The 27,587-nt window shown below is 37.7% G+C and overlaps 2 protein-coding genes across 8 annotated transcripts in view; one reads left to right on the forward strand and one right to left on the reverse strand.

Annotated features, from left to right (window-relative positions):
- Positions 1 to 23,134, reverse strand: part of IRAK4 (interleukin 1 receptor associated kinase 4) — a 31,707-nt gene extending 8,573 nt beyond the window's left edge. The window contains exons 1-9 of one of the 5 annotated variants that reach the window (XM_007168338.2): positions 22,980 to 23,112; positions 20,664 to 20,808; positions 15,452 to 15,621; positions 13,183 to 13,328; positions 11,869 to 12,051; positions 11,221 to 11,381; positions 10,229 to 10,293; positions 2,919 to 3,033; positions 2,382 to 2,491 (exon numbers count right to left, since the gene is read on the reverse strand). In XM_007168338.2, the coding sequence (XP_007168400.2) occupies positions 2,382 to 2,491; positions 2,919 to 3,033; positions 10,229 to 10,293; positions 11,221 to 11,381; positions 11,869 to 12,051; positions 13,183 to 13,328; positions 15,452 to 15,612 (941 nt within the window). In that variant the 5' untranslated portion in view covers positions 15,613 to 15,621; positions 20,664 to 20,808; positions 22,980 to 23,112. Of the gene's footprint in view, positions 1 to 2,381; positions 2,492 to 2,918; positions 3,034 to 10,228; positions 10,294 to 11,220; positions 11,382 to 11,868; positions 12,052 to 13,182; positions 13,329 to 15,451; positions 15,622 to 20,663; positions 20,809 to 22,979 lie in introns of all 5 variants that reach the window. The other 4 variants (XM_007168337.2, XM_057556197.1, XM_007168341.2 and 1 more) reach the window with 4 other exon arrangements.
- Positions 23,135 to 23,220: 86 nt separating this feature from the next.
- Positions 23,221 to 27,587, forward strand: part of PUS7L (pseudouridine synthase 7 like) — a 51,743-nt gene continuing 47,376 nt past the window's right edge. For all 3 annotated transcript variants that reach the window (XR_009009684.1, XR_009009685.1, XM_007168334.2), the window contains exons 1-3: positions 23,221 to 23,306; positions 24,739 to 24,866; positions 26,519 to 27,447. Coding sequence is in view for 1 of the 3 variants with exons in the window: in XM_007168334.2 (XP_007168396.2) it covers positions 26,535 to 27,447 (913 nt within the window). In the remaining 2 variants the exon portion in view is untranslated. The remainder of the gene's footprint in view (positions 23,307 to 24,738; positions 24,867 to 26,518; positions 27,448 to 27,587) is intronic.

The raw sequence follows: 27,587 nt of genomic DNA on the forward strand, positions 1-27,587 counted from the left end.
TGGGAGAAAAAGGAGGTGCAAATTTTGAGGCACACTCAATAGAACTTTGTAATTTGTATGATATGGGGAATGAGAAAGTCTTTAGCTTGGGAGACAGGATGAATACTGACTTCATTTGATTAGGAAAGAAATACAGAAGGAAGAACTTGGGTTGGAAGAGGAATGAGTTTGATTTCTGACATGTTGACTTAGGGGCTGCTGTGGGACATCTCGGTGGGGTGATTTGGTCTGTAAACACTGAAAATATAGACTGGAGGCTAATGATACAGATTTGAGAGTTGCCCACATAGAGGTAGAAGTTAAAGTCAATATATCACTCAGCAAGAATATGTAGGATGAACCAAAGAGATGATGAGGTAAGAACACACCAACTGGAATACACCAATGTGTAAGGGATGGGAGATGGTGTCTCTTCTCTTATCTAAGGCCAGTCCCTCTACTTGGACTCCTTTCTACATTCTCAGGAAGCTTATTCTATAAATTATCTCATTTCTCTCTTCTGTTCTATCACCTCCTTCTTCCCGTAGACATAAAAACATGCTTTAGTCTCTGCCATCTTAAAAAAAATGCTTCCTGAATGACACATTGATTTCCAGTTATCCCTCTTCATGGGCTAAACGTCTTATCAGACTGTCTATACTCACCTCTCAGTTCTCTTGCTCCCACTCTCTGCTCAACTACAACCTGAATTCTGACCCAATTACTACATGGAAGTAGGTGTCCATAAAGTCGCTAATGACCTTCATGGCACTAATCAAGTCGCTAATGACCTTCATGGCACTAATCAAATGCCTCATTTAAAAAATTTTTTTAAAAAATGCCGTATTTTTCAGTCCTCATCCTGACCTCTAAAAAAGCAACTGACATTTTTGACTAGTCCTTCTTGGGAAACTCTCTTTCCCTGTTCTCAGGGATACCACACTCTCCTGGTTTTCAGTGTACTTACAATACTTTCTTAGATTCCTTTTTAGACTCATTCTCTTCTACTTGGCCATTAAGTCTTGAAGTTCCTCAGGACTAAATCTAGGGAACTTCTCCTAATCTAGTTCTCTCTTAAAGTGAAGACAACCATATGATAGCTCTTCAATTAACACCTATATGCAAGTAATACACAAATTGATATCTTCAGCTCAGACTTCTTTCAGCTCCAACATGTACATCACACTGATTAACATCTCTACTCACTTCTGTATCTTAAAGGAACCTCTAACCACAACATGCACAAAAGAGAACTCACATTTTCCACCCCCAACCTTGTCCTCTTTCAGTGCTTTCTCTGTAAGTGAATCATGTCACAATCATTTCAGAATGCAATTCTGGAAGCCATAAATCGTGGTGTCACTCCTGATATGTCACTCTCCCTGACACCCCTGCAGCCAAGAATCAGCAAGTCTTGCCATCTTAAGCTCTCAAATCTGTTCACGTCTCTTCATATGAACTGCTACCACCAAGCCTTCTATGATAGGCTCCAAGCTACCCCTCCTTACAAACTGTTCTCTACACTCAAGTCAAAGTGATCTTCTCAAAACTTAAATATGGTGCCACATTCCTACTTACAATTTTTCAATGGCATCTGATTACACCTGTGATAAAATTAATGTCCTTATTTTGGTCTATTAGGTCCTACAGGGCTTAGCTCTCTGCCTACTTCCATAATTTTATCTTACATCTATCACCCCTTGAATTTCTGCATTTCAGTCATTTATTTCACTTCCTGTAATTCATCGTGCTCCCACGTTCCCTTTCAACACTGGTCTCACATATGTGGTTCCTTCTTCCTAGAATGCTCTTTCCCCATTTTCTATGGCTGCCCTCAAATTGTGCCTACTTATTTCCTGTTCATTCTTTGGATCTCAGCTTAAATATCATTTCCTCAGGGAACTCTTCTTTATACTAATAATATAGACTATATACTAAAGTTGTTATTATTTTGTGATTATTTGATTGCTGTCAGATGCTACAAATGCTACTTTCGCTAACTATACCATCTACGGTACCTATCATGTCGTAAGTGTTCAACTAATATGTGTTAACTAAATAAATACATAACAAGAAAGATAAATGAAAGGCACCCATGGAGGATAAAAGTGATTCAGAAAAGAGCAGTGATTCAGAAAATAAGAAGGAAAATAATCTTGACATGGCAAAAATGGTCAAGAAGAACAGAAAAACATACTATTTTTTTAAAAAAGGTAAATTAGGATGAATACTGGAAATAGGTCACTGGGTTTGAAATAAGGCAGATTACAGACATCCTTAGTGAGGAGAGCTTTCATGGAGTGCTCCAGGTTAAGATGTGCATGTGAATAGTGAATAGAAAGAGTGATAGAAAATTATTCTTTAAGAGAGTTTTCCTAAACCTTTGTAAAGGTAGCATTTACCTTTTAATATCTCTATGAATATGATGGTTTTCATGTAAATAACTGAGGCCATTAGCTGCACCCTGAGCAATCTTGCATCTTATGCACCAAGAGAGTGGTAGAGTATCATCCTTATGAAGTAAGAAACAAACCAATTAAAAAAAAAGAGGAGGATAAAAAAAAATCTATGCAAATACATAATAAGATTTTTTCTAAGCAGCTACTGACAATTATATTACATTGCTAAGAATTTACAAATATCACTTTTTAAGTTGTTAAAAAATAATCTCTAAATAAGATCAAATGGGGATTAGTATTTCTTATTTAACAATAAAAATATATAAGAGCATCTTCAAAGTCTAGCCTTGACTGATATTTTTACAGTTTAGATTATCACCTGCTAGGCAATTCCAGTTGTTTACATATCAACTGTATAGTTTTCACAGACCCAGAAAAATATTAAGATTAATACAGTTTAAATGATCCTGTCACAAAGTAAATATTAGTATTCCAACACAGAAACATAAAGCCTAACAATGTGATGAACAAACATCTTACCAAGCAAGACAGTCTGTCTAGCAATGAACCATTGGGCATGTAAACATACACTAAGCAGAGGTCATCTCCATCACTTGAGAAACCAAGTAGTTCTACTAAGTTTTCATGTTGACACCTGTGACAAATAATTTTCCACTCAAAATTATTATGATACATACATATATTTAGCTGTAGGTTATAAGTTATTCAATTTAGAGCTTTAAAAGAAAAAAAGAGCAAGAAATAATTATATGCTATATATCACTGTAATATGATACATATGTTTCTAACATCTTTATATATGTTTATTATAACTGCTTATAATTTTCTGCAAACAGTTCTCCTTTCAGTCAATATTAATCAACATTAGAAGCAAAACTGCTTTTGATTTTATAGCAAAAGCTCAATACTTCAGATCATTGGTACTTGTAATAGTTTGGTTAAGAACTAGGCTGATGTTTACCTTTGTTTTGTATAATTTTCAATGATAGCACAAACAAGATTTCAATAAGTGTGTTGAAACTTGTATGACAATCCTACAATCCTTGTATGACTCCTCCCAGAGTCTGCCATTAGCCCCACCAAAGAGCCCCGTAGGCTCCAGTGCTGGGTTGCTGCAGGCCAAACAACCAACAGGGAGGGAATCCAGCCCCACACATCAGCAGACAAGCGGATTAAAGTTTTACTGAGCTCTACCCACCACCAGTCCCTCCCATCAGGAAGCTTGCGCAAGCCTCTTAGATAGCTTCATCCACCAGAGGGCAGACAGCAGAAGCAAGAAGAACTATAATTCTGAAGCCTGTGGAAGGAAAACCACATTCACAGAAAGATAGACAAAATCAAAAGGCAGAGAACTTTGTACCAGATGAAGGAACAAGATAAAACCCCAGAAAAACAACTAAATGAAGTGGAGATAGGTAACCTTCCAGAAAAAAAATTCAGAATAATGATACTGAAGATGATCCAGGACCTTGGAAAAAGAATGGAGGCAAATTCGATAAGATGCAAGAAGTGTTTAACAAAGACCTAGAAGAATTAAAGAACAAACACCTAGAAGAATTAAAGAACAAACAAACAGAGATGAACAATACAATAACTGAAATGAAAACTACACTTGAAGGAATCAATAGTAGAATAACTGAGGCAGAAGAATGGATAAGTGACCTGGAAGACAGAATGGTGGAATTCACTGCCGTGGAACAGAGTAAAGAAAAAGGAATGAAAAGAAATGAAGACAGCCTAATAGACCTTTGGGACAACATTAAATGCAACAACTTTCGTATTATAGGGGTCCCAGAAGGAGAAGAGAGAGAGAGAAAGGACCCGAGAAAATATTTGAAGAGATTATAGTTGAAAACTTCCCTAACATGGGAAAGGAAATAGCCACCCAAGTCCAGGAAGTGCAGAGAGTCCCAGGCAGGATAAACCCAAGGAGAAACACGCCAAGACACATAGCAATCAAATTGACAAAAAGTAAAGACAAAGACAAATTATTGAAAGCAACAAGGGAAAAATGACAAATAACATACAAGGGAACTCCCATAAGGTTAACAGCTGACTTCTCAGCAGAAACTCTACAAGCCAGAAGGGAGTAGCACAATATACTGAAAGTGATGAAAGGGAAGAATCTACAACCAAGATTACTCCAGCCGGCAAGGACCTCATTCAGATTCGACGGCGAAATCAAAAGCTTTACAGACAAGCAAAAGCTAAGAGAATTCAGCACCACCAAACCAGCTCTACAACAAATGCTAAAGGAACTTCTTTAAGTGGGAAACACAAGAGAAGAAAAGGGCCTACAAAAACAAACCATAACAATTACGAAAATGGTAATAAGAACATACATATCAATAATTACCTTAAACGTGAATGGATTAAATGCTCCAACCAAAAGACACAGGCTCGCTGAATAGATACAAAAACAAGACCCATATATATGCTGTCTACAAGAGACCCTCTTCAGACCTAGGGACACATACAGACTGAAAGTGAGGGGATGGAAAAAGATATTCCATGCAAATGGAAATCAAAAGAAAGCTGGTGTAGCAATACTCATATCAGATAAAATTGACTTTAAAATAAAGAATGTTACAAGAGTCAAGGAAGGACACCACATAATGATCAAGGGATCAATCCAAGAAGAAGATATAACAATTATAAGTATATATGCATCCAACATAGGAGCACCTCAATACATAAGGCAATTGCTAACAGCTATAAAAGAGGAAATCGACAGTAACACAATAATAATGGGGGACTTTAACATCTCACATACACCAATGGACAGATCATCCAGACAGAAAATTAATAAGGAAACACAAGCTTTAAATGACACAATAGACCAGATAGATTTACTGGATATTTATAGGGCATTCCATCCAAAAACAGCAGAATATACTTTCTTCAAAAGTGCACATGGAATATTCTCCAAAATAGATCACATCTTGGGTCACAAATCAAGCCTCAGTAAATTTAAGAAAATTGAAATCATATCAAGCATCTTTTCCGACCACAATGCTATTAGATTAGAAATCAATTACAGGGGAAAAATGTAAAAAACACAAACACATGGAGGCTAAACAATACGTTACTAAATAACCAAGAGATCACTGAAGAAATCAAAGAGGAAATCAAAAAATACCTAGAGACAAATGACAATGAAAACACGACGATCCAAAACCTATGGTATGCAGCAAAAGCAGTTCTAAGAGGGAAGTTTATAGAAATACAAGCCTACCTCAAGAAACAAGAAAAATCTCAAATAAACAGTCTAACCTTACACCTAAAGGAACTAGAGAAAGAAGAACAAACAAAACCCAAAGTTAGTAAAAGGAAAGAAATCATAAAGATCAGAGCAGAAATCAATGAAATAGAAACAAAGAAAACAATAGCAAAGATCAATAAAACTAAAAGCTGGTTCTTTGAGAAGATAAACAAAATTGATAAACCTTTAGCCAGACTCATCAAGAAAAAGAGGGAGAGGACTCAAATCAATAAAATTAGAAATGAAAAAGGAGAAGTTGCAAAGGACACCACAGAAATACAAAGCATCATAAGAGACTACTACAAGCAACTCTATGCCAATAAAATGGACAACCTGGAAGAAATGGACAAATTCTTAGAAATGTATAACCTTCCAAGACTGAACCAGGAGGAAACAGAAAATATGAACAGACCAATCACAAGTAATGAAATTGAAACTGTAATTAAAATTATTCCAACAAACAAAAGTCCAGGACCAGATGGCTTCACAGGTGAATGCTATCAAACATTTAAAGAAGAGCTAACACCCATCCTTCTCAAACTCTTCCAGAAAATTGCAGAGGAAGGAACACTCCCAAACTCATTCTATGAGGCCACCATCACCCTGATACCAAAACCAGACAAAGATACTACAAAAAAAGAAAATTACAGACCGATATCACTGATGAATATAGATGCAAAAATCCTCAACAAAATATCAGCAAACAGAATCCAACAACACTTTAAAAGGATCATACACCATGATCAAGTGGGATTTATCCCAGGGATAAAGGATTCTTCAATATATGCAAATCAATCAATGTGATACACCATATTAACAAATTGAAGAAGAAAAACCGTATGATCTCTCAATAGATGCAGAAAAAGCTTCTGAAAAAATTCAACACCCATTTATGATAAAAACTCTCCAGAAAGTGGGCATAGAGGGAAACTACCTCAACATAATAAAGGCCGTATATGACAAACCCACAGCAAACATCATTCTCAATGGTGAAAAACTGAAAGCATTTCCTCTAAGATCAGGAACAAGACAAGGACGTCTATTCTCGCCACTATTATTCAACATAGTTTTGGAAGTCCTAGCCATGGCAATCAGAGAAGAAAAGGAAATAAATGGAATACATATTGGAAAAGAAGAAGTAAAACTGTCACTGTTTGCAGATGACATGATACTATACAGAGAGAATCCTAAAGATGCCACCAGAAAAGTACTAGAGCTAATCAATGAACTTGGTAAAGTTGCAGGATACAAAATTAATGCACAGTAATCTCTTGCTTTCCTATACACTAACAACAAAAGATCAGAAAGAGAAATTAAGGAAACACTCCCAGTTACCATTGCAACAAAAAGAATAAAATAACTAGGAATAAACCTACCTAGGGAGACAAAACACCTGTATGCAGAAAACTATAAGACACTGATGACAGAAATCAAAGATGACACAAACAGATGGAGAGATATACCATGTTCTTGGATTGGAAGAATCAATATTGTGAAGATGACTATACTACCCAAAGCAATCTACAGATTCAATGCAATCCCTGTCAAATTACCAATGGCATTTTTTACAGAACTAGAACAAAAAAACTTAAAATTTGTATAGAGACACAAAGGACCCTGAATAGTCAAAGCAGTCTTGAGGGGAAAAAAAGGGAATCAGACCCCCTGACTTCAGACTATACTACAAAGGTACAGTAATCAAGACAATATGGTACTGGCACAAAAACAGAAATATAGATCAATGGAACACGATAGAAAGCCCAGAGATAAACCCACCCACCTATGGTCAACTAATCTATGACAAAGGAGGCAAGGATATACAATGGAGAAAAGACAGTCTCTTCAATAAGTGGTGCTGGGAAAACTGGACAGCTACATGTAAAAGAATGAAATTAGAACACTCCCTAACACCATACACAAAAATAAACTCAAAATGGATTAGAGACCTAAATGTAAGATCGGACAATATAAAACTCTTAGAAGAAAACATAGGAAGAACACTCTGACATAAATCACAGCAAGATCTTTTTTGACCCACCTCCTAGAGTAATGGAAATTAAAACAAAAATAAACAAATGGGACCTAATGAAACTTAAAAGCTTTTGCAAAGCAAAGGAAACTACAAACAAGATGAAAAGACAACCCTCAGAGTGGGAGAAAATATTTGCAAATGAATCAACCGACTAAGGATCAATCTCCAAAATATATAAACAGCTCATGCAGCTCGATATTAAAAAAACAAACAACCTAATCCAAAAATGGGCAGAAGACCTAAAGAGACATTTCTCCATAGAAGACATACAGATGGCCAAGAAGCACATGAAAAGCTGCTCAACATCACTAATTATTAGAGAAATGCAAATCAAAACTACAATGAGGTATCACCTCACACCAGTTGGAATGGGCATCATTAGAAAATCTACAAACAACAAATGCTGGAGAGGGTGTGGAGAAAAGGGAACCCTCTTGCACTGTTGGTGGGAATGTAAATTGATACAGCCACTATGGAGAACAGTATAGAGGTTCCTTAAAAAACTAAAAATATAATTATCATACGACATAGCAATCCCACTAGTGGGCATATACCCAGAGAAAACCATAATTCAAAAAGAAACATGCACCCCAATGTTCACTGCAGAACTATTTACAATAGCCAGGTCATGGAAGCAACCTAAATGCCCATTGACAGATGAATGGATAAAGAAGATGTGGTACATATATACAATGGAATATTACTCAGCCATAAAAAGGAATGAAATTGGGTCACTTGTTGAGACCTGGATGGATCTAGAGACTGTCATACAGAGTGAAGTAAGTCAGAAAGAGAAAAACAAGTATCGTATATTAACGCATATATGTGGAACCTAGAAAAATGGTACAGATGAACTGGTTTGCAGGGCAGAAATAGAGACACAGATGTAGAGAACAAATGTATGGACACCAAGGCAGGGAAAGTGGAGGGGGGTGGGTAGTGGTGGTGGGATGAATTGGGAGATTCGGATTGACATATATACATTAATATGCATAAAATAGATAACTAATAAGAACCTGCTGTATAAAAAAATAAATAAAATAAAATTCAAAAAAAAAAGTATGAATATACAGGTAAGAAACTTGGCCAAGGTTATTCTGCTAGCAAGGTCCAGAGATTGGTACTTATCAAAAAATAGCAGTAATATTTAATGGTGGTGAGGTAGCAGTGAAGTCTGAAATTGTAATAAGTTGGTGGTAGAAGTATAAATTATCATAACTTATTTACAAAGCCATTTGGACAAATACTTAGAAAGTCTTTAAAAAGTTCATGCATTCGTAACCAGTAATTCTTCTTCTAGGACTGTCTCCAGATGAAATAAGCCACTTTGTATTTAAAGATTTATGTACAAAGAGATTTAAAGGAGCTTTAATATGTAATACTGAAAATTAGAAACAAACCTAGAAGGGTAATGGTTAAATAAAATATAATCCTTATGTATGCTAGAATGTTATACAATAATTTTAAATGTTTTAAAATTATTTTTAATGACATGGGAAAAATGCTACACACTCATCATGAAGCAAGTACATCAAAATACTAGCAGTGGTTATCTCTGAGTGATATATTTAAGAGATGACTTTTATTATTTAAAAATATTTTCCTGATTATCTATTTTGAACAAGTTACTTTTAGGAGGGGTTACGGGTACGAAGAACAAATCCTGAACAGAAGGCTTTTTAGTCTTTTCAGTGTGCCTTATTTTTACTGTGAATGAATTAATTCCAGTCTATTCTTTCTTTCTTGAAGTTAAGCAACTAGAATTGTTGATTTACAGCAATGGGTCTAATGAGAATAAATTGGTAAATCCCATGAAGGATTTAGATCAAAAGCTCAAGTTCTGGAGTCAGACAGATCCGGATTTGAAATCCACGTATTTATTGTTTATGTGGCCTTCGGCAAAGTTTTTAATGTTTCTAAATCTCAGTGGAAAAAAAAATGTGTGGGTGTGGGGGGGTGTTATAACAATTGTTCGTTAATACATTGCAGTTTCTGGTCTATTGTACATACTCAAGTATCAATCACTATAATTATTGAATAAATTTCCTAATTTATTTCTCCTTCTCTTCCTGATAATGTCCAACAATTTTCAAACATACTGAGTCAATGCCTTCTAAACATTCTTACATATAACACTTCCCTGGCTTATGGTGTTAACTTATATCAAAGGGACTATTTGTCATATATATATATATTTACACATATATGTGTTTACACATATATGCACATACATATTATATCGACAATTTATCTCTCATGGACTTTGGGAGCAGAAAACACAATAACGGAAGTTAGTTGAAATTCCATGTAATTTTCCCACGATTTAGAATAACGACTGCTGTTTAATCTACACACATACAAAAGAGTATATGTAGTCACAGAATTGTAGAGTCAAAGTTCTTTCAAGTTCTCTAAACTATTTTAATTTACATTTTTGAAAATATCACTAGTTCATGGCACACTCTGGGTAAGAAACAGGTCCCTTACGCCTTGTCCTGCTTTTTTCCACAGTACCACTCTGCCAGATTAACTTACTTTGCCATTACTTTTATTTCTTGATCAAACTGCTGTTTCAGTTCTTCAGTACTAATGTCAACCATCTGAAAAAATAAAATAATATACAGTATAATACAATACAATAACCCCAAGTCTCCTAAAGCTAAAAGGGGCATACGAGATCATCTGGCTGATTCTGCTTTCTTTAAAATAGTAAGGCATCATTCTCCCCATTTTATAGGACAACTGAGAACTAGAAACATTAGCAATTTGCTCAAGGTCTCATGGCTGGTGAGTGGAAGGAAGAAAACCTTATAAACCATGTAACTACATAAACCTCACTGAGTCATTATGGGAACAAAATTAAATAATATGAGACTTTACTGCATAAACATTCTGGAAAAAAAATTCAATGTAATAGAAATCATAAGCAAATTTGAAGGGAAAAAGAAAAACAAGACCTGCAAAAGTATTTGCAACATATATGACAAAGGGTGACTATCTTTATTGTATAAATATGTATTGTATTGGTATTTTTAGAATATAATAATAGATTTAAAATATAACAAATCGATAAATAAATGGTAAACACTCTAATAGAAATGGGAACAAAGGACGTAGATAAGAATTAGAAAAATTTTCTCTTATTGTATATTTTCTAAACTTTATTTTTAAATGAGAAAAGTAATACAAGGAAGCTACTTTTATAAAATTTTTTAGAATCTTACCATTTTAATATTGATCATGCATGAAGCACTGTGTAGAGTTCAGCTTCTCTATTTTGTGAATCTCCCCAAATTATATGTATAATTGTATGTATGTGTATATAACTACATTTTTTATAGGGACAGAGTCCATAGCTTTCAACAAATTTTTAAATGTTAAGAACTGCAAGCTTAGAATGATGTTTATTTAAAGAAAATACACACTGAAATCATATGCTTCCTAAAGATTAATTTAAAATTTATTATATAACACACTAGGAAGCAACTCTTCCTCTAATTCTTTGTCTTCTTGAAAATATAACTTACTGCTGCAAGCTTCTTCACTGCTACAGTCCTGTTGTTCACATAGCCTTTATACACAACTCCAAATCCTCCCTCTCCCATCTTGTTACCACCGACAGAAATGGGTCGTTCATCAAAGTTATTTGTGACATCCTTCAACTCATAAAATGAAAAACTGTGAAAACCTATAATGTCAATAGAATAAGAAAAAAAGGGCTTCAGTAAAAAAGAAACTGGTTTTAATAACTTCAGTATTTTTTCAATTTGGATATTTCATACATATGCAAATATTTACAATTTTGTATTAGGTACAGTGGAAGAGAGTAAAACCATTTTTAAAATACAAATTTTAAGGTTTATCTTGAGAACTGTTTGGTGGTCCTCCACTTAAAACTCTAGTCAGTTATTTTCTTTATAAAATGACCCTTTTAAGTTATGTAAATATTTACTTTTTTTTTTCATAGCTTCTGTGGTTGTTCATATGTCCTATTACCTCTACTCACTTATAACACTGACTAATACAATGAAGATGGTGCTTAATAAATCAGGGGAAAAAAACAACCACAAAAGAGCTATTGCCAGAGTGCACAAACAAAAGGAGAGATTGATTTTAAAGCAGTAATGGTCTTAATAACAAACCCACTAGTGGAAAGCACTGCAAATGTTACTTACGTGTATCACTAACTTCTAAACTTCTATTTTCTGGACGTGAGGAGTCAGGTGGCATATAGTTTTGTTCAGTATTCTCATCAGATATCACAGATGTCCTGTCTTTGCCATAGAGGGGCATATGTTTCTGCTGAACTGTTACAGGGACTTTAGAAGGCAGTGTATTAACAGTTTTGGGAACAGCATCTAACAAATGAAATAAGATGCAAGTTGTCATTCTATTAGAAAAAGTGTTTGTGAAAAAGTTAAATTAGGAACTTGGTTCACTTAACATCATTCCAGTTTCTACACGTTAGCCCCACATTTTCACAGCACTACACAAGAAGCTACCTAGTAAGAATTTGTAAATTTTGATAAGGATGGGTAAGGCAGTGTTTCCAAAAAGTGGTTCATAAGCCACCTGCAACAGAAGCACTGAAGTACTTGTTTAAAAACTTAGACCTTGAACCTAATTCAAGAATTCTGATAATGAGGTCTAGAGTAGAGCCTGGAACGCTACATGTTTAACAAGAATTCCAGGCGATTCTTATGCCCTCTGAAGGGTGAGTACCACTGGTGTAAATGGCATCAAAGGGAGAAAAAGTAGCTTATGAGGAAGGCAACTAGACACCAGCCCACTGGAACACAATGTAAGGAATTCACGATCACTGAGTCCCATCAGGGTGGAAGTTGAGGGTGAAAAAAAGCAAGAGTTTTTTCTCATCGTTCTAAACTTCTTATTGGCACAAAACCACCTGACTTTAATGGTGGGATCAGACTCAATCCTGAAGCCTCCATTTCCTTAGCAGCAAGTCTGCAGTGTGTGGGGTGCTTGCTAAAGAGTCGGGGAGAGTTGAAAGAATGAAAAGGAGTCTTAAATGTAAGGCTCATCTACTATGAGAAGAAAGTAAGAGTCAGAAGAAATGTTCCTATTTCTGCTACTTGTCTTTCCACCCTAATTATTATTATTTTTTTAATTTTATAGCTACTTTATTTATTTATTTATTTATTTTTTGGCTGTGTTGGGTCTTCGGTTCGTGCGAGGGCTTTCTCTGGTTACGGCAAGTGGGGGCCACTCTTCATCGCGGTGCGGGGACCGCTCTTCATCGCGGTGCGCGGGCCTTTCACTATCGCGGCCCCTCCCGTTGCAGGGCACAGGCTCCAGACGCGCAGGCTCAGTAGTTGTGGCTCACGGGCCCAGCTGCTCCGTGGCATGTGGGATCTTCCCAGACCAGGGCTCGAACCCGTGTCCCCTGCATTAGCAGGCAGATTCTCAACCACTGCGCCACCAGGGAAGCCCCACCCTAATTATTGATACCCTAGACATGCTCAGTTTACCTGGTAGCAAAAGACTTGCAGGGGCAAAAAACTCATTTTGGACCAAAAGATCCACGAGATCACCAACTGTGCAATTTGTGGTGCCCCAGTCAAACAGTAATTCACAAGTGGGACTTTTTCCAGTTTGAAGTAATGCTTCAAATCTCCTTAAAGTAAGTAAAAGAGAAACAAGATTAGTATGTAAACAGAGTTAACATGTAAATAGGAATTATTCCCCCCAGCCCACCTTGTCTAGCCTCAGCACTTCCTACAACACAGCAAGAGAATCAGCAAGAATTACAGAGAACAGGAAAGATAGGCAGAAGGAAAAAAGATGCTGAAGGTGATGGTAAGTTGACAGACACTGTGTACTTACAGTGGGCTACAGGATGCACACACATGAACCCATTTAACTCTCGAAAACACTATGAATATCATACTAAGTTACCAAAGAGGAAGCGTGAGAGGTAAAGTAAGCAGCCTACAGCCACACTGTCAATAAACTGTATACAAATTGAGATTCAAATTCAGATCTCACTTGACAGAAGGGTATACTCTCAACCTACTAAGCTACATTACTTCCCTACATGACATACTCACTCTGTTAGCCATATGATTTTTAATAAACCAGCCTGCTTAAAGAAATACAATATACTCAAACTTGGAGAATTATCCCAAGTTAAGAAATAGTTTTATTTCTATAGTTAAGAAATATAGTGCTTAACTATATTTCAGTTAAATTGAGGGAAAAACACAGAGCAGTTTTTCATTCAAAATTTCTTTAATAACTAGTTTTGAAAGTAACATCTGAAAACTTGAACAACTTGGTTTTTCGCAAAATTTTTTTATTTCAAAAAATTTCAAACCTACAGAAAAGTTGAAAGAATAATACCATCAACAGCCATCTGTTCTTCATCTAGATTCACCAAATGACCAATGGATAACATTTTGCCATGTTTGTGCTCTCACCCTTTCCATCTCTGTGTCTGTGTGCTCACTTTACAGAATGTAGGTCAGATGCTTTGTAGAATTCACACAGTCTAGATTTGTCTGACTACTCTCTCACGATTAAATTCAGGTGAAAACCTGTTGGTAAGAACACTACATAGATGACAATGTGTCCTTTGCACTGCATCACATCCGGAGGCACATAATTGTAGTTTGTACCATTATTGACAACACCAGTTTGATTACTTGGTTAAGGAGGTGTACTTCAGATTTTTTCTCTATAAAACTACCTTTCCCCTTTGCAATTCATAAATAACCTGTGGATAATACTTTGAAATCGTGTGCGTATCTTGTTCACCAGCACCCTTTCGCCTTGTGATTTTAGCACTCGCTGATGAGCCCTTGGTAATCAATTACTCACTGGTAGTTGTAAATCGGTAACTTTTTAGTTCTATCATTCTTTCAATAATTATTTGCTGCCATTATTCTGTAAAGAAGAGTCTTTTCTCCTCACTACCACTCCCTCGACTATGCTCTCAAAGTTTTAAATAGTTAATATCAACAAACTGTCTATAAAAATGGTTTTCAAGGTTTAAACTTAAGCTTCTTCCAAGTAATTTAAGATGCTCATCCTTCATATGAGAAAACGTTTCCTGAAAGGACTAGTATGGGAACTAAGGCTTCAGGGGTTTTTCAGGTTAATGCTGAAAATCACAAATAAATTTCTTTTCCCCTTGCTTCCAAAGACAGATTTTGACATAGGTTTGGGCTGAAATAACTGACAAAAATAAAATGTGTACTTATATATTTCACTTAATCAAGCAGAGACAAATAGATGGAAATTATCTGAAGATAGTGTTGAAAAATCCTGGCCAAGAACTAAGAAGTCTATTCATAGATGTGTACATGTACAAGCAACTTTAAAATGTCACATTTGAAGAATTCCTAAAATATACTGTTAAAGGGAATTAGAGACTCACACACTTTTAGGCTCCAGAATTTTACTAGAGATTCTTAAAATATTCTTATGTGACTTCAATCTGGAAATGACAGGTATGAGGCAGAGTGTACTGGGCTCGGCTTGCCAAACAGAAATTTAGAGTAAAAGTTGGAATCTTGATTTTAACCTCAAAAACTTATTTGCAATATCACAATATTGACGTAGCTGATATACTCGAGAATGAAGCAAAAATTGCAAAAAAAAAAAGGGGGTGTGTGATTTATTACCATTATCTCCCCTAGAGAGAGGTTTATTTTCTGAACTGCAGCAGTAGACAGTATTTGTACCTATTAATCATTCTAGATTGTGATGTAAGAATTTAAAAAGAATTTTACATGTTACCTTATGTGAAACTGATTGTATCTATCATCACCAGATGGTTTTTTAATAGCAACTGCTAACTTCTTCCATCCTTCTTGAGGATCAATAAAATCTGAAAGCTTTCTAATTAGTCCAAGATTGAGGCAGCGCACATATGTTGATGCTGTTATGGGTTTGTTCATCTTTTATTCCTAAAATACGGAAAATTCTCATTAAAATTTTACAGTAGCTTTAGCGATGACATCTGTAAGCTTATACATCACACTCTGCTCTAACTTATGAAATGTTGGGAACTCATTACACCATAATAAAGGAACACTCCAAAGCCAGGTAGTTGCTATTTTCGTCTTTCTCCATCTCTAAATATCAATAAAAAAAACTACAGGATTATTTTTTTTCTGGCACTAACATTTTCCAAGTGAAATTTACACAAGGGAGCAAAAAGTTTACTTTTTCAGAAAAATTCATGTAAACATATTCAGGAATCAAATCTATTATGAAAAAAGTTTTCAATTTAAAATATTTTTCTCAGTCCGTATTTATTTACTATTAAACATTTATACAACACTCTTTGGTGGAAGTAAAAAATGTCTTGAAATAATTTGCACAGCATTCAAAGATATGGTCTATCCACTGACTTTTTTTTTTATTTTATTTAATTTATTTATTTATTTATGGCTGTGTTGGGTCTGCGTTTCTGTGCGAGGGCTTTCTCCAGTTGCGGCAAGCGGGGGCCACTCTTCATCGCGGAGCGCGGGCCTCTCACTGTCGTGGCCTCTCTTGTTGCGGAGCACAGGCTCCAGACGCGCAGGCTCAGTAATTATGGCTCACGGGCCTAGTTGCTCCGCGGCATGTGGGATCTTCCCAGACTAGGGCTCGACCCCGTGTCCCCTGCATTGGCAGGCGGATTCTCAACCACTGCGCCACCAGGGAAGCCCCTATCCACTGACTTTTTACATATCATGTTCTTCCTTGGTGCAGCCACAATTTCTGAGTCCATCAGATCTGCCTGATCACAATTCATTCCCTACTGAGGGAAACCCTGTGGTTTACCACCTAACTACTCTCTAGACAGAACTTTTATTTCCTCAGTCCCCCTTTTCTTCTGCTACTCCACCCTGGAGAGCTGTAGCCGGGGATAAATCTCACAGTTTTACCTGTACACCAGTGCTGCTGAATACAGCTGTGGAGAACTAGGTAACTGAGCAGACTGGTATGAATACAAATTTAGGGGACCCTTTTCCATTGGGCCTTCAACACTGCTGTTAGTCCTTTCACTTGTCTTTGCTCATCCTCCTTGGTGACTATTTCCCACCTTTTGCTCTGCCCACGTAGTTTTATTTGATCTCCATCTCCCTCATCCTCAGCAGGTGGTCACCTTTGCTTCTAATTAATCAAAACAAATAGATTTAGATATTCTTCTGTCAGTTACTCTCCTGCTCCCCTACATATTTTTATTTTTAAAGTGTAATATAACTAATTTTTGGAATAAAGAATAGATTCATGTGGTATGAAATTCAGATGTTACAGAAGAGTAAGAAGCAAAAAGTCTCCCTGTATCTTGTGCCTCTTATATTAGCATTCTCTTCTCTTTGGCCTTCTTTGACCACAGCTAGGTAGGTCCATCTACTCTCAACTTAATTATCTTTCATCACTGCACAATGTATTTGTAATCATATATTTATTTGTTTAGTTGTTTACTAATGGTCTCCCCCATTAGACTACAATCTCCATGAATTCAGGGTCTATGCTCATTTTATTCACTAATATGTAACTAATTACTAGCGCTTTGTAGATATTGGTGTTGTTAAGGGTTAGGAATGAATGAATTTCTTGCCCAGTACCATGCTAGGTGGTTTATATATTTCACTTAATCCTCACAGTGACCAAGGCCGTTTTATCATCTCTATTTCACAAAGGTCGTAAGTGAAAGAGCTAGGTCTTGAACCATATCTGACTCCAAAATTCATGTCGCATGTCCCTGTTTCTCTAACTCAATGCATTGTTCATGTCATTCTCTTTTCTAGAAAGACCAGTCCTTTCATTCATTCATAAACTCAATAAACATATATGTCAGGCTCTGCGCTAAGTGATGGGAGCTACAGAGAAGAGAAAAATCTGTTTTCAAGCTCCTCAAGTCTAGCAGGGGGTGCAAACAATTGCAATGAGAATAAATGTTACAAGAAGTGTGAGCAGAGTGTTAACGGGGCCCAGAGAAGGAGCATCAAGGGAGGCAGTCTGAAGGAGGTATGTCAAGACAGATTTGGGCGGGTCAGAGGTTGGAAGGATGAGTGAAAAGCAATGGGGATAAACCCAAAAGGAAATTCCAGGCAGCAGGAATAGCATGGGAGAGCATGGGTTAGGCTAAGGCAAGCAGTTTGTTAGGGCTGGACCACAGGACGCATGTCATTAAAAGATGAGATTGGAGAGGTAGGCAGGACCAAGTCATCACGTGCCTCATATTCTATGACAAGGGGTTTAAACTTTACACTAAAAGTTACAGGGGAGCCAATGCAGGATTTTAAGGAAAGGTGGCATGTGATCTTATGCGGCTAAGTGGATTCCTCTGGATGAAACACTGAAGGAATGTGTATTAAGGCAAAGAGAACAGTTTGAAAATTTTACAATAATCTAGAAATGAAAGCCTGGAGAAAGAAGTATACGGTGGGGTAATGGGGAAGAAAAAACTCCAAAGGTTTAGGAGGCCAAATCAAAGTAATTTCAGGATATTAGAGGGAAAGGAGACGGAGGGAAACAAAGAAGCTGATTCCTGGCTTTTTCAGCTTGGGCAATTATGTAGATGATAGAGGAAATAATGTGTTCAGTCCTGGACATGTTAACTGTGAAATATCTACCTCTGGCACCACCTAGGGGAGTTGGCACTAAGTAGCTAAATATATGGTCTGGAGCTTAGGAGACAGGTTCAGGTAAAGAATATCCATATATTCATACACGAATAGTTGGTTGAAACAACAAGAAATATGAGCCTGCCTATTAGGAATATATAGAATGTGAAGGAACGAAGGGAAAAAAAGAAACTTTTAAAAGTACTGATGAGTCGTGGAGGTAAGAAGGGAACCACGACAGTAGACTACCAGAGATTTCTAGAATTGGCCATAGGTTGGTATAAAAGACCCAAAGAGGTCGAATAAATACTGATGGGTAACCAGAAGGTCTTTGGGTGACTTAAGAACAGTTCTAGTGGAGCGATGAGTACATGGTAGAAATGCATTTTCCAGGAAGCCTGGCTATGAGGGGAAGGAGAAAGGAAGAAAGGAAGAAAAAAAAAAAAGAAAGAAAAGGAGCAGCTCTCAAACTATGTACACTTTACACTCTTAAAAATTGCTGGGGACTCCAAAGAGCTTTTGTTTATGTTGGTTATATTACCAATATTTACCATATTAGAAACTGACACTGAGAAATTGAAAAATTACTTATTCATTAATCCATTTAAAATAATAATAAATGTACTACATGTTAGCATACATAATATATTTTAATAAAAACTCTATTTCCCCCCAAAATATGAGTGAAATTTTTTTACAGTTTTGCAAATCTCTTTAATTTTTAGCTTAATAGAAGACAGCTGGATTCTAATATCTGCTTCTGCATTCAATCTGCGGCAACATAACATTTTGGTTAATGTATATGAAGAAAATCCAGGTTCACACAGACATATAGTCGGAAAGGGAGCAGTATTTTAACAGCCATTTCACAAAGTATTTTTCTTTGACGCTATACTAAAACTTGATAAGTGACAATTTCCTGAAAGTTAGCTGCAGTGCGGAATCTGAAACCATATCAGTGAACTTTGTCACATTAAAATCCATTGCACTCTGAATGAATCTTTTACCCATACCTGATTTCGACCTTACGAACCTCTTGAAAGAGACTCAGAGACCCCAACCACCCTCTGAGAACTGCTGGTTTAAGGTTTAAGACAAAACTTGGTTGAAGATATGAAACGGATAGTAAACAGAGGTGAAGGGGTCAACGTTGAATAAAAGAAAACCTCTTCTTCTAAATCTAACTGGAGGGAAGCAGAGATTTGGATACAGAAATATTTGAAGCAAGAGGGAGAATTCCTATACAATGTTAAGAATCGCTCAAGCACCTTGAGGGCCACCTGGTAAATGCCTACTATTCCTTCAAGCTCAACACAAAAGGCACTATTGGCTTTTCCTGATAGTCATCTCTTTTGCTCCAAACTGTCACCTGGTTATTCTTCTATTATAACAATTATCATATTTTATTATTTATTGGTCTGCCTTCTCTCCTAGATGGTGTGCTCTCCTGGGCAGGGACCCAACCAAATTCAGCTTTAGCAGCTACTCAGAATATTTGTGCTGAATGACAGAAGGCTGATTTTTTTAAATTAAGAAATCACATCTGCCTATAGATTTTACAGTTGCTACATTCACACTACTTTTTCTTATTTACTTATATTTCTCTCCATTGTTAAGAAGTACAATGTGATTGACAAAGCTAGTAAAGGTAGAACTGCTTAGTAATCCTAAAAGCTAGAGCTAAAATACAAAGAATTGAGAATAAGAGCAGTCTATCTGAAGACCAGGGATAAATTCTGTAACTCTCCTGCATCCAGATTTCTAACAAAGGTGATAGCGTAGGGATGACAGAAAAGGAAGGCCTTCTAACAACTCCTCCATATATTTAAGTCTGGAAGTTCTAAACTTCAGAATTTAAAATGTTACTTAAAACATACATCCATATATCACCACCAACACGTATTTGGAAGAGCATACAGCAAAATATTAACTGTGGTTATCTCTTGATGGTGATTTATATGGTGGTTTTGTTTTCATTTACTTTTCTGCATTTTCTATAATGAAAATAAATGATTTGTGCAGAAAAAATTAAAAAGTGTCATCTCTTTCAAAGTATTCAAGATTTTACTTTAGTACACTTAGGATTAATAGAAGTGGAACAGGATTACTGCTTACAAATAAATAAATAAATAAATTCATGACTATTTTCTCATACCATTAGTTCTCATGGTAAAGAAAAGCCATTCATATTTTCACACTAGACAACTCAGCCAAGAATACGAGGTAAGGTGATCACTGAGAAATAATACTAAAACGAGTATCTGCTTGTGGAACCCAGTGCCTTCCCACCTGCATGCACGTTCTCAAACAAAGTACAGTTCAAAATAGAAATTCAAAAAATTCTTATGAAATGCATTAATAAAGTTTTAAGATTGTGCTTCACTAACAGTCTGATCAGAAGAAGAGAGTGTAGAGGGGTGGATGGAAGATGCACTTTGAGGTTGCCTGGGCCTGGGTTCTAATGTAGCTCTTCCACAAGCCAACTGTGACCAGGGTCAATAACTCAGTTTCTCTGGACTTTGGTTTCTTCATCTGAAAAACAGAGATGGTCTTAACTAAGAGTTGCTGTATAGACTTAAAATTAACAAACGTCTAATCCTATCAATAATAAGTGATCAAAGAAAATGTAGCAATGACTATTGTATGGCAGAAGTTATTCTTATGTCACATTTAAAAAAAAGAAATGTGCAGAATTGTATTTAAGCTCAATTTTCAGAATAGCAGTGACTGAAAGAGTAGAACTAAGAGGTCTGAGAACATAGCTAAGCTTTTCATGGTGTTATTTTATCAAGCATAGTATCTTTAAAATGCTTATAACCTTCCTAAAATATATCATCTACGCATGCTTTCTTAAGCAAAATATTCTAGATATTTCTGGACAACTCAATATCATCATTATGAACAAAAGCTCATGATACCTTCTAGACCTAATAAATTATATAGGGCTGCCCTTCTTAAACAGGATATGTGCTGGTATTCCATAAATTAAACATCACATACCATTCTCAAACATTGATTTATCTCAATGTTATCTTAAACATTTTGGATATATTTTTTAAAGGCCAAACTATTATACATTCATCAAATATTTACTGAGTCCCTATTTTGTGCTGGATATTGATCCAGGTCCCTGGAGATAAAGCATAAGTAAGAAAAAAAAAAACACCTGAATTCATGGAGCTTATATTCTAATAGAGAAAGACAGGTAATAAGCATTTGCTTTATAGTACATTAGATGGTGCCAAGTGGAATGGAAAAAAATAAACTGAGAAAGGGTTTTAATTTTAAATAAATTTAAATAAATTAAATTACTTTTGTCAAAGTAGCCCTCAATAAGGTGCCGTTTGATTAAAGGTTTGAAGGAATGAGAAAGCTAGCCACTGGGATATCTGTGGGAAAGGTTTCTGGGCAAAAGAAATCGTAAATGCAAGGGTCTGGAGTGGGTCCACTGAAAAACAGCAAGGAGACAGTAAGACTGGAGAAGAGGGAGCAGGAAAGGAGAATAGATGAGAGAGGTAATGGGGCCAGGTCCCCTCGGGCCCTAGAGCCTTTGGATTGACTTTATCTTCTGCAGGAGATGAAAAGACAGTGGAGGTTTTGAGAAGAGGAGAGACACACTCTATACTCATGTCTTAAAAGGACACCGGGGACTGCTGCTGAGAATAAAGGATATTAAAGTAGGGGCAGAGAAGCAGGAAGAGACCAATTAGGTCACTACATCAATAATCCAGGTGGGAGGTGCTGGAGGCTTGGATCGGAGAGGTAGCAAAGAAGGTAGAAGTCCTAGGATGACGGATATTTTCTGAGGTAAAGCACACAGGACCCTGTGTGCTGATGTGAAGGGTGAGAAGATGGCACCTTTACTGAGGTGGAGAAGCCTGTGGCAGGAGCGAGTTTAGCCTGGAAGCTCAGGAGCTCTGTTTGGACAGGTCGGAAGCAAACTTCAAATGAATGTTTAGTGTGCACACAGAAGAATTAAGGAAATCTGAACTTTCTGACAGATCTCTTCAAGGATTACCCCCAGAAAGCGAAAGGGCAATTCTGAATCTTCTCCGCTTAGGGCTCCTCGGGCAGACACGTTTTTGAGGCACTAAGAGAGCCATCTGTTCCCATTCTAAAAGGCTAAAATGCTTTCTGAGGTCTGCTTTTCATCCCTTCGTTCCCCCTCTTGTTTCCAGGCTGTCTGTACACTTTTCCCATCTGATAAGACACTGACAACCCCGCTCCACTTTCTAAGTTCCTGGAAGCCTGACAAACAAGCTAATTAGAATCTTGGGGGGGAGGGGGGTGGGTTCGGAATGCTTTCCAAGCGGCGAGCACTCCGCCGGGTGCTGGTCTTACTTCCTGGTTCTCAGGAAAAGATATTTCATTTCGTAAACGGGTTCTCGGAACACACCGCCCGGGAGTCGAGAAATCCCAGGCGCTGTCTGACGGAGCCACCAGGTGACGTCTCTTCTCGCTCCACGGTCCTCCACAGGTCCCACTAACTTTCTGACCCCCAGGGACCCACCCACGTCCTCATCCTGGAGCAACTGCTGCCCACGCAACCTACTTCCTCTCTACCTTTTCTCACTTGGGCTGAAGATATGGCGATTTTCCTTCCGAACCGTCCCTCCACAACCCTGGGGCAGAGGGGCCGAGGCCGGGACGCGGACCTCGGACACCTCGCGGAGAAGGTGGCGCGCACGGCCGGAATCCCTTACCTGCCCAGGCGCGGGGAGCGGGGAGCGGGGGGCGGGCGGGGCGCGGCGTGGCTGAGCCAGCGGTTGAGGAACCCGGGCCCTAGGAACTGCTGGGGCAGGCCCAACCCGTCAGGCCCTGACCAAGCCCGCCCCGTCCCCACCCCCGTCCCGCCCTCTTCCTCTTTGTGCCTCCAGGCGGCTCCACAGCGTGAGAAATTCCAGGTCTCTTTTAAGGCTCTTCTTTAAGTGGGAGCCTGGCCCTTTAAATAGTCCGTGTCGGAGGCTATTTTAAGGCTTCCGGTCATGCGCACAGCGTAGTGTAGAGGAATGCCTTCACCTGGACATGAGGTAGGCCGCGTTGAGTTTCTTGCGCCAAGTGGGGCTTGTGTATGGGGCGATGACAAGATAGGCATTGGGACCCTGACCCTTTGTCCCCAAGAGGAGGGCGACCTGAGCTAGTATCGCGCCTTGGGGTAGGCGGGGCTGGGGGAGGAGAAGAAGCCTGTGGAGCTGCTGGCTGTGTCCGGGGTGCTTTTGAATGCGCCTGAAGGCTACGCAGCAGGGGACTTTAGTCCTGCTGGTTGGTGGCGGAAGTAGGAAGTAGGAGTGAGTTAGGCGGAGCAACGGCAGTGGAAGGAACTGGAGGCGCTGCTGGCTTCCTTTTTTTTTTTAACACCTTCCCAGACTCTGCCCTTAGCCAGCACTTCCCCAGCCTCAGGTCAGCCAGACTACCCTCTCTCTCTCCGCCCCGCAAGCTCTTCAACGCACCTGCTGCCTGGGAACCCTGCACGTGTGTGCTTTACTCCACGTGGGTTCCTTGGCGGCCTTACAGCACGGTTCCACTCTTACTGAGATGCTTGGTTGTAATAATTCCCTCATCACTGTATTCTCCTCAAGTTGTTCTCTCTGTGCCACTAGCTTAAAATGTCTTCATATCGTCTTCCTTTTACTGGGTAAAGGCTTAGAATGTCTTCGTATCTTCTTCCTTTTACTGGGTAAAGAGTAGGTCATTATTCTTTCCAAGGCCAATCCAGCAGCTGAGCTCTTGATCACGTCTCATTGCTTTCCAACTCTTCTAACTCTTCATCAGATTCATGTTGCTCAGTGCTGTCAGTCATCTTACTAAAACATCTTTTTGGATTGTGTCATTTTCCTATTCAAACACCTCCAGTGGCCATCCATTGACCACTCAGTGGATTCTAAGTCCCTGACAAGGTGTTCAGTATCTTACCTTGTTCGGCACTAATCCAGCTGTATTTTCCAGAACTGTACTAGAAAACACATTCTCCTACTGCTCTGTATCTGGGCTCTTCAGTTTTCTCTAACACATTGCATATGTTGTTTGTGCATCACTTATGATATTTCTGTCTCCTGAACTGTTTTGAAGACTTGGCCACTTCTTGCATTATGCCTTTACTGATTACTCTAGGCAAAAGTGATTCCTTCTTTCTTCCTTTTCACTCTTACAGCTCTTTATTTGTACTAGCTGTTTCGTTTATTCAACAATCAGTATTGATTATGTGCCTACTATGTGCTTGACACTGTTCTAATTGTGAGATAATCCGTGAATAAGGCTGACAGGGTTCTTGTTCTCATGGAGCAAACTTTCTAGTTGGGGGAGGTATACAATAAATAGTGAAGAAAATTATTAGACAGAAATGCTATGCAGAAAATTAAATAGGATTTTGTGAAAAATAGTGGCTTGCTGGTTCCTCTGGATCATTGGTCAAGGAAGACCTCTTTGAGGATGTTACTGAGGAAGTACTGATCTAATCAACAGGAACAGTTGGCACAAAGGAACTGAAGAAGGCCAGTGAAGCTGGAGTACAGTGGATAATGGGAAAAAGGTACAAGATAAATTTGGAGAATAGACAGAGTCCAGGATCTTAGAAGTCTTCGGAAGCCAGGGTAAGTAATTTGGATTTTATTATAAATGTGATTAGAGGGTTTAGAAAGGTATGATTTAATTTACCTTTTAAATCATGATTCTGGCTACTCTGTGGAGAATGGACTATAGTGGACTAGTAATAGAAGCAGAGATTAGAGACCTTCACAGTGTATAAGAATTTCTGGAATGGAAGTCCTAAAGTAGAGGTGACGAGAGGACAGCAGGAATAATCAGAGAGCCGGATGCTTAATGGTGATGCAACTTTTGGTGATGAGAAAGTCAAAGCTATGACCGAGATGAAGTGGAAATGGTGTGAAGTTGAGATTGAGGAACTGAGGGACTGATGTTAAATGGATGATCCATATAGATGGTCATGGAGGTCATGCTGGATAGTAGATTTTAAGCCAGGTATTAAAGTCATCAGTGAATGAAGAAGAATTGTCCTGGGACCAGAGAGAGTATGGCAGCAAATAGTACAGCCTGGCGGCATGAACTTCAAAGGAAATGGGATTTGGGGAGGTAGAGGAGGAAGAAATGGTTTGGAAGTAGCAGTGGCAAACATAGAAAATATTTACAACCTCCAGATCCCAAGGTTGGTATGAAAGGAAAAATAGCCTTCACATGAGAGGACTACAGAAGAAGCAGCTTGGGGAAAATAGCCAGATTTCATTAGGGCAAGAAACTGGGGAGACTGTGCAGGAAATAAAGGAATGAGGGAAAATAAATATATCTTATATATTCCCTAGGAATTTAGGATATAGAGAATTTGCTGTGATTTCTACATGACATAATAGAAAGGATGGTGTGGAGGTGGTTTTCTCAATTGGTTCAGATTAGTAGAATACACTGTAGAAATGGGGTGAAGGTCCAGATGATGATTAATTTCCTGGAGAGTGTGATTAACACAAAGAACGGAGTAGTACCGGTCCCCTGAGCATTTTATTTTTCCTGAATCTCCATCTGGTAGCCATGGGTTGTGTGAAGAATGAGTGAAGTTGGCTTCAAGAAGGTTTGTAAAGGTTTTTTACTCTCTGATGCCAGAGAGAGATGGTTGGAATTTTCCTCTGGGTCAGCCGCAAAAGTTTGTATCTGTAAAAGTTTGTATCTGGCTTTCAAGAAGGTTTAAGGTCCAGGGTTAATTTAAGCCTACCTAGAAACCTAATCACATTGCAAGTTGGTTTTAGCACTTCATTTATCTATCAATTTGGACTATTTCTTCCTGTCTTCTCCTCATCCCTTCTTCCATCCCTATCTCTTCATATATAAATATCTAGCTACAGATTCTCTGGAATTAGCTGGAGATCTTAGTTTTCAGGGATGGAGTTCAGACAAATCATTGTAAACAGTCGTATGTTCTAGTCTCTTCTTTGTAGGCCTACAGATGGTATTTTAAAAGTGAACTTGAAACTTAACCCACTTTAATCCTGGAATTTTAATAGATGGAAGCCTGGAGTAGGTGAAGAGTCAAGTTGCAAATCACCAGCTCTCTCAGTATAAGAGAGTCAAAATACACATGATATATAGAAATAGATTAGTAATGTCTTTTAAGGGGACTCAGGATTGGAAGGGAGGGGGAGAAGGAGAATTAAATAAATCCTTCAAACCTATTTCTTTTTTTGTTATCCAGAATTTTTCTTTCTGGTAATTGACCACCTCTTTGTTTCTTTTATAGGCATTGTTATTTAAGAATGGAAGAGGATACAGGTTTTAGAATCAGGTTTAGTTCTTTGTGTTTCATTACGGATCACGTTGGATTTCATGGCACCATAAAAAGCTCACCAAGTGACTTTGTTGTTATTGAGATTGATGAACAGGGACAGTTAGTTAATAAAGCCAGTAATGAACCTATCTACAAGGTTAATAAAATACTACCTGGGCCAAATAATTTGGCTAAAAAAACAAAACTAGATCCTCAAAATTTATCCTTTGAAGAGAGAAGCAATCAAGAAGTCAGTCCTTTGGCTGAGTGCTCTGGTGATGACCAAAATTATGAGCCTGGTTCAGAAAAGGAAGATACTATCAAAGATGGAACTTCCAAAGGTGAAGAAGAAAACATTGATGTATTAGGATCCTTGTTAGATGAAAAAACTAATGAACTACTGAATCAGTTTGCCTGTGATATAAAAGAGAAGTGGAATTCTAAAACTGAACTAATTGGACCATCTCCTGAATTCTCATTAGGCAGAATCCTTGACAAAAACCAGAGGGCTATTTTGCATAGTGCTATTAGGCAGAAATTTCCTTTTTTAATAACTGTAGGAAAAAACAGTGAAATTGTTGTGAAACCAAATCTTGAGTATAAAGAACTCTGTCACTTGGTATCTGAAGAAGAAGCATTTGACTTTTTTAAATACTTGGATGCAAAGAAAGAAAATTCTAAATTTACCTTTAAACCTGATATAAACAAAGATCACAGAAAGGCTGTCCACCATTTTATCAACAAAAAGTTTGGAAATCTTGTGGAAACCAAATCTTTTCCTGAACCGAATTATAGTGCTGATAATCCAAATGTAGTGATAACAGTAAGATTTCGGGAAAAAGCACACAAGCACAGGAAAAGATCTCTTCTTGAATGCCAGGAAAGAAAAGTTATATACACAGGTAATTTAATACATCATTATTATTTTCTTAGATAAACTTAGTTAAAGTTGCGTGAAAGCTGCATAATTTCAAATGAATTAAATAGCCTTGTCCAGAGGGATATTGGAAACAATATATGGGTCCTTTTTTTTAATGGAAGA

The sequence above is a fragment of the Balaenoptera acutorostrata genome, chromosome 11 (genome assembly GCF_949987535.1).
Source record: "Balaenoptera acutorostrata chromosome 11, mBalAcu1.1, whole genome shotgun sequence".
Taxonomy (NCBI): Eukaryota; Metazoa; Chordata; class Mammalia; order Artiodactyla; family Balaenopteridae; genus Balaenoptera; species Balaenoptera acutorostrata.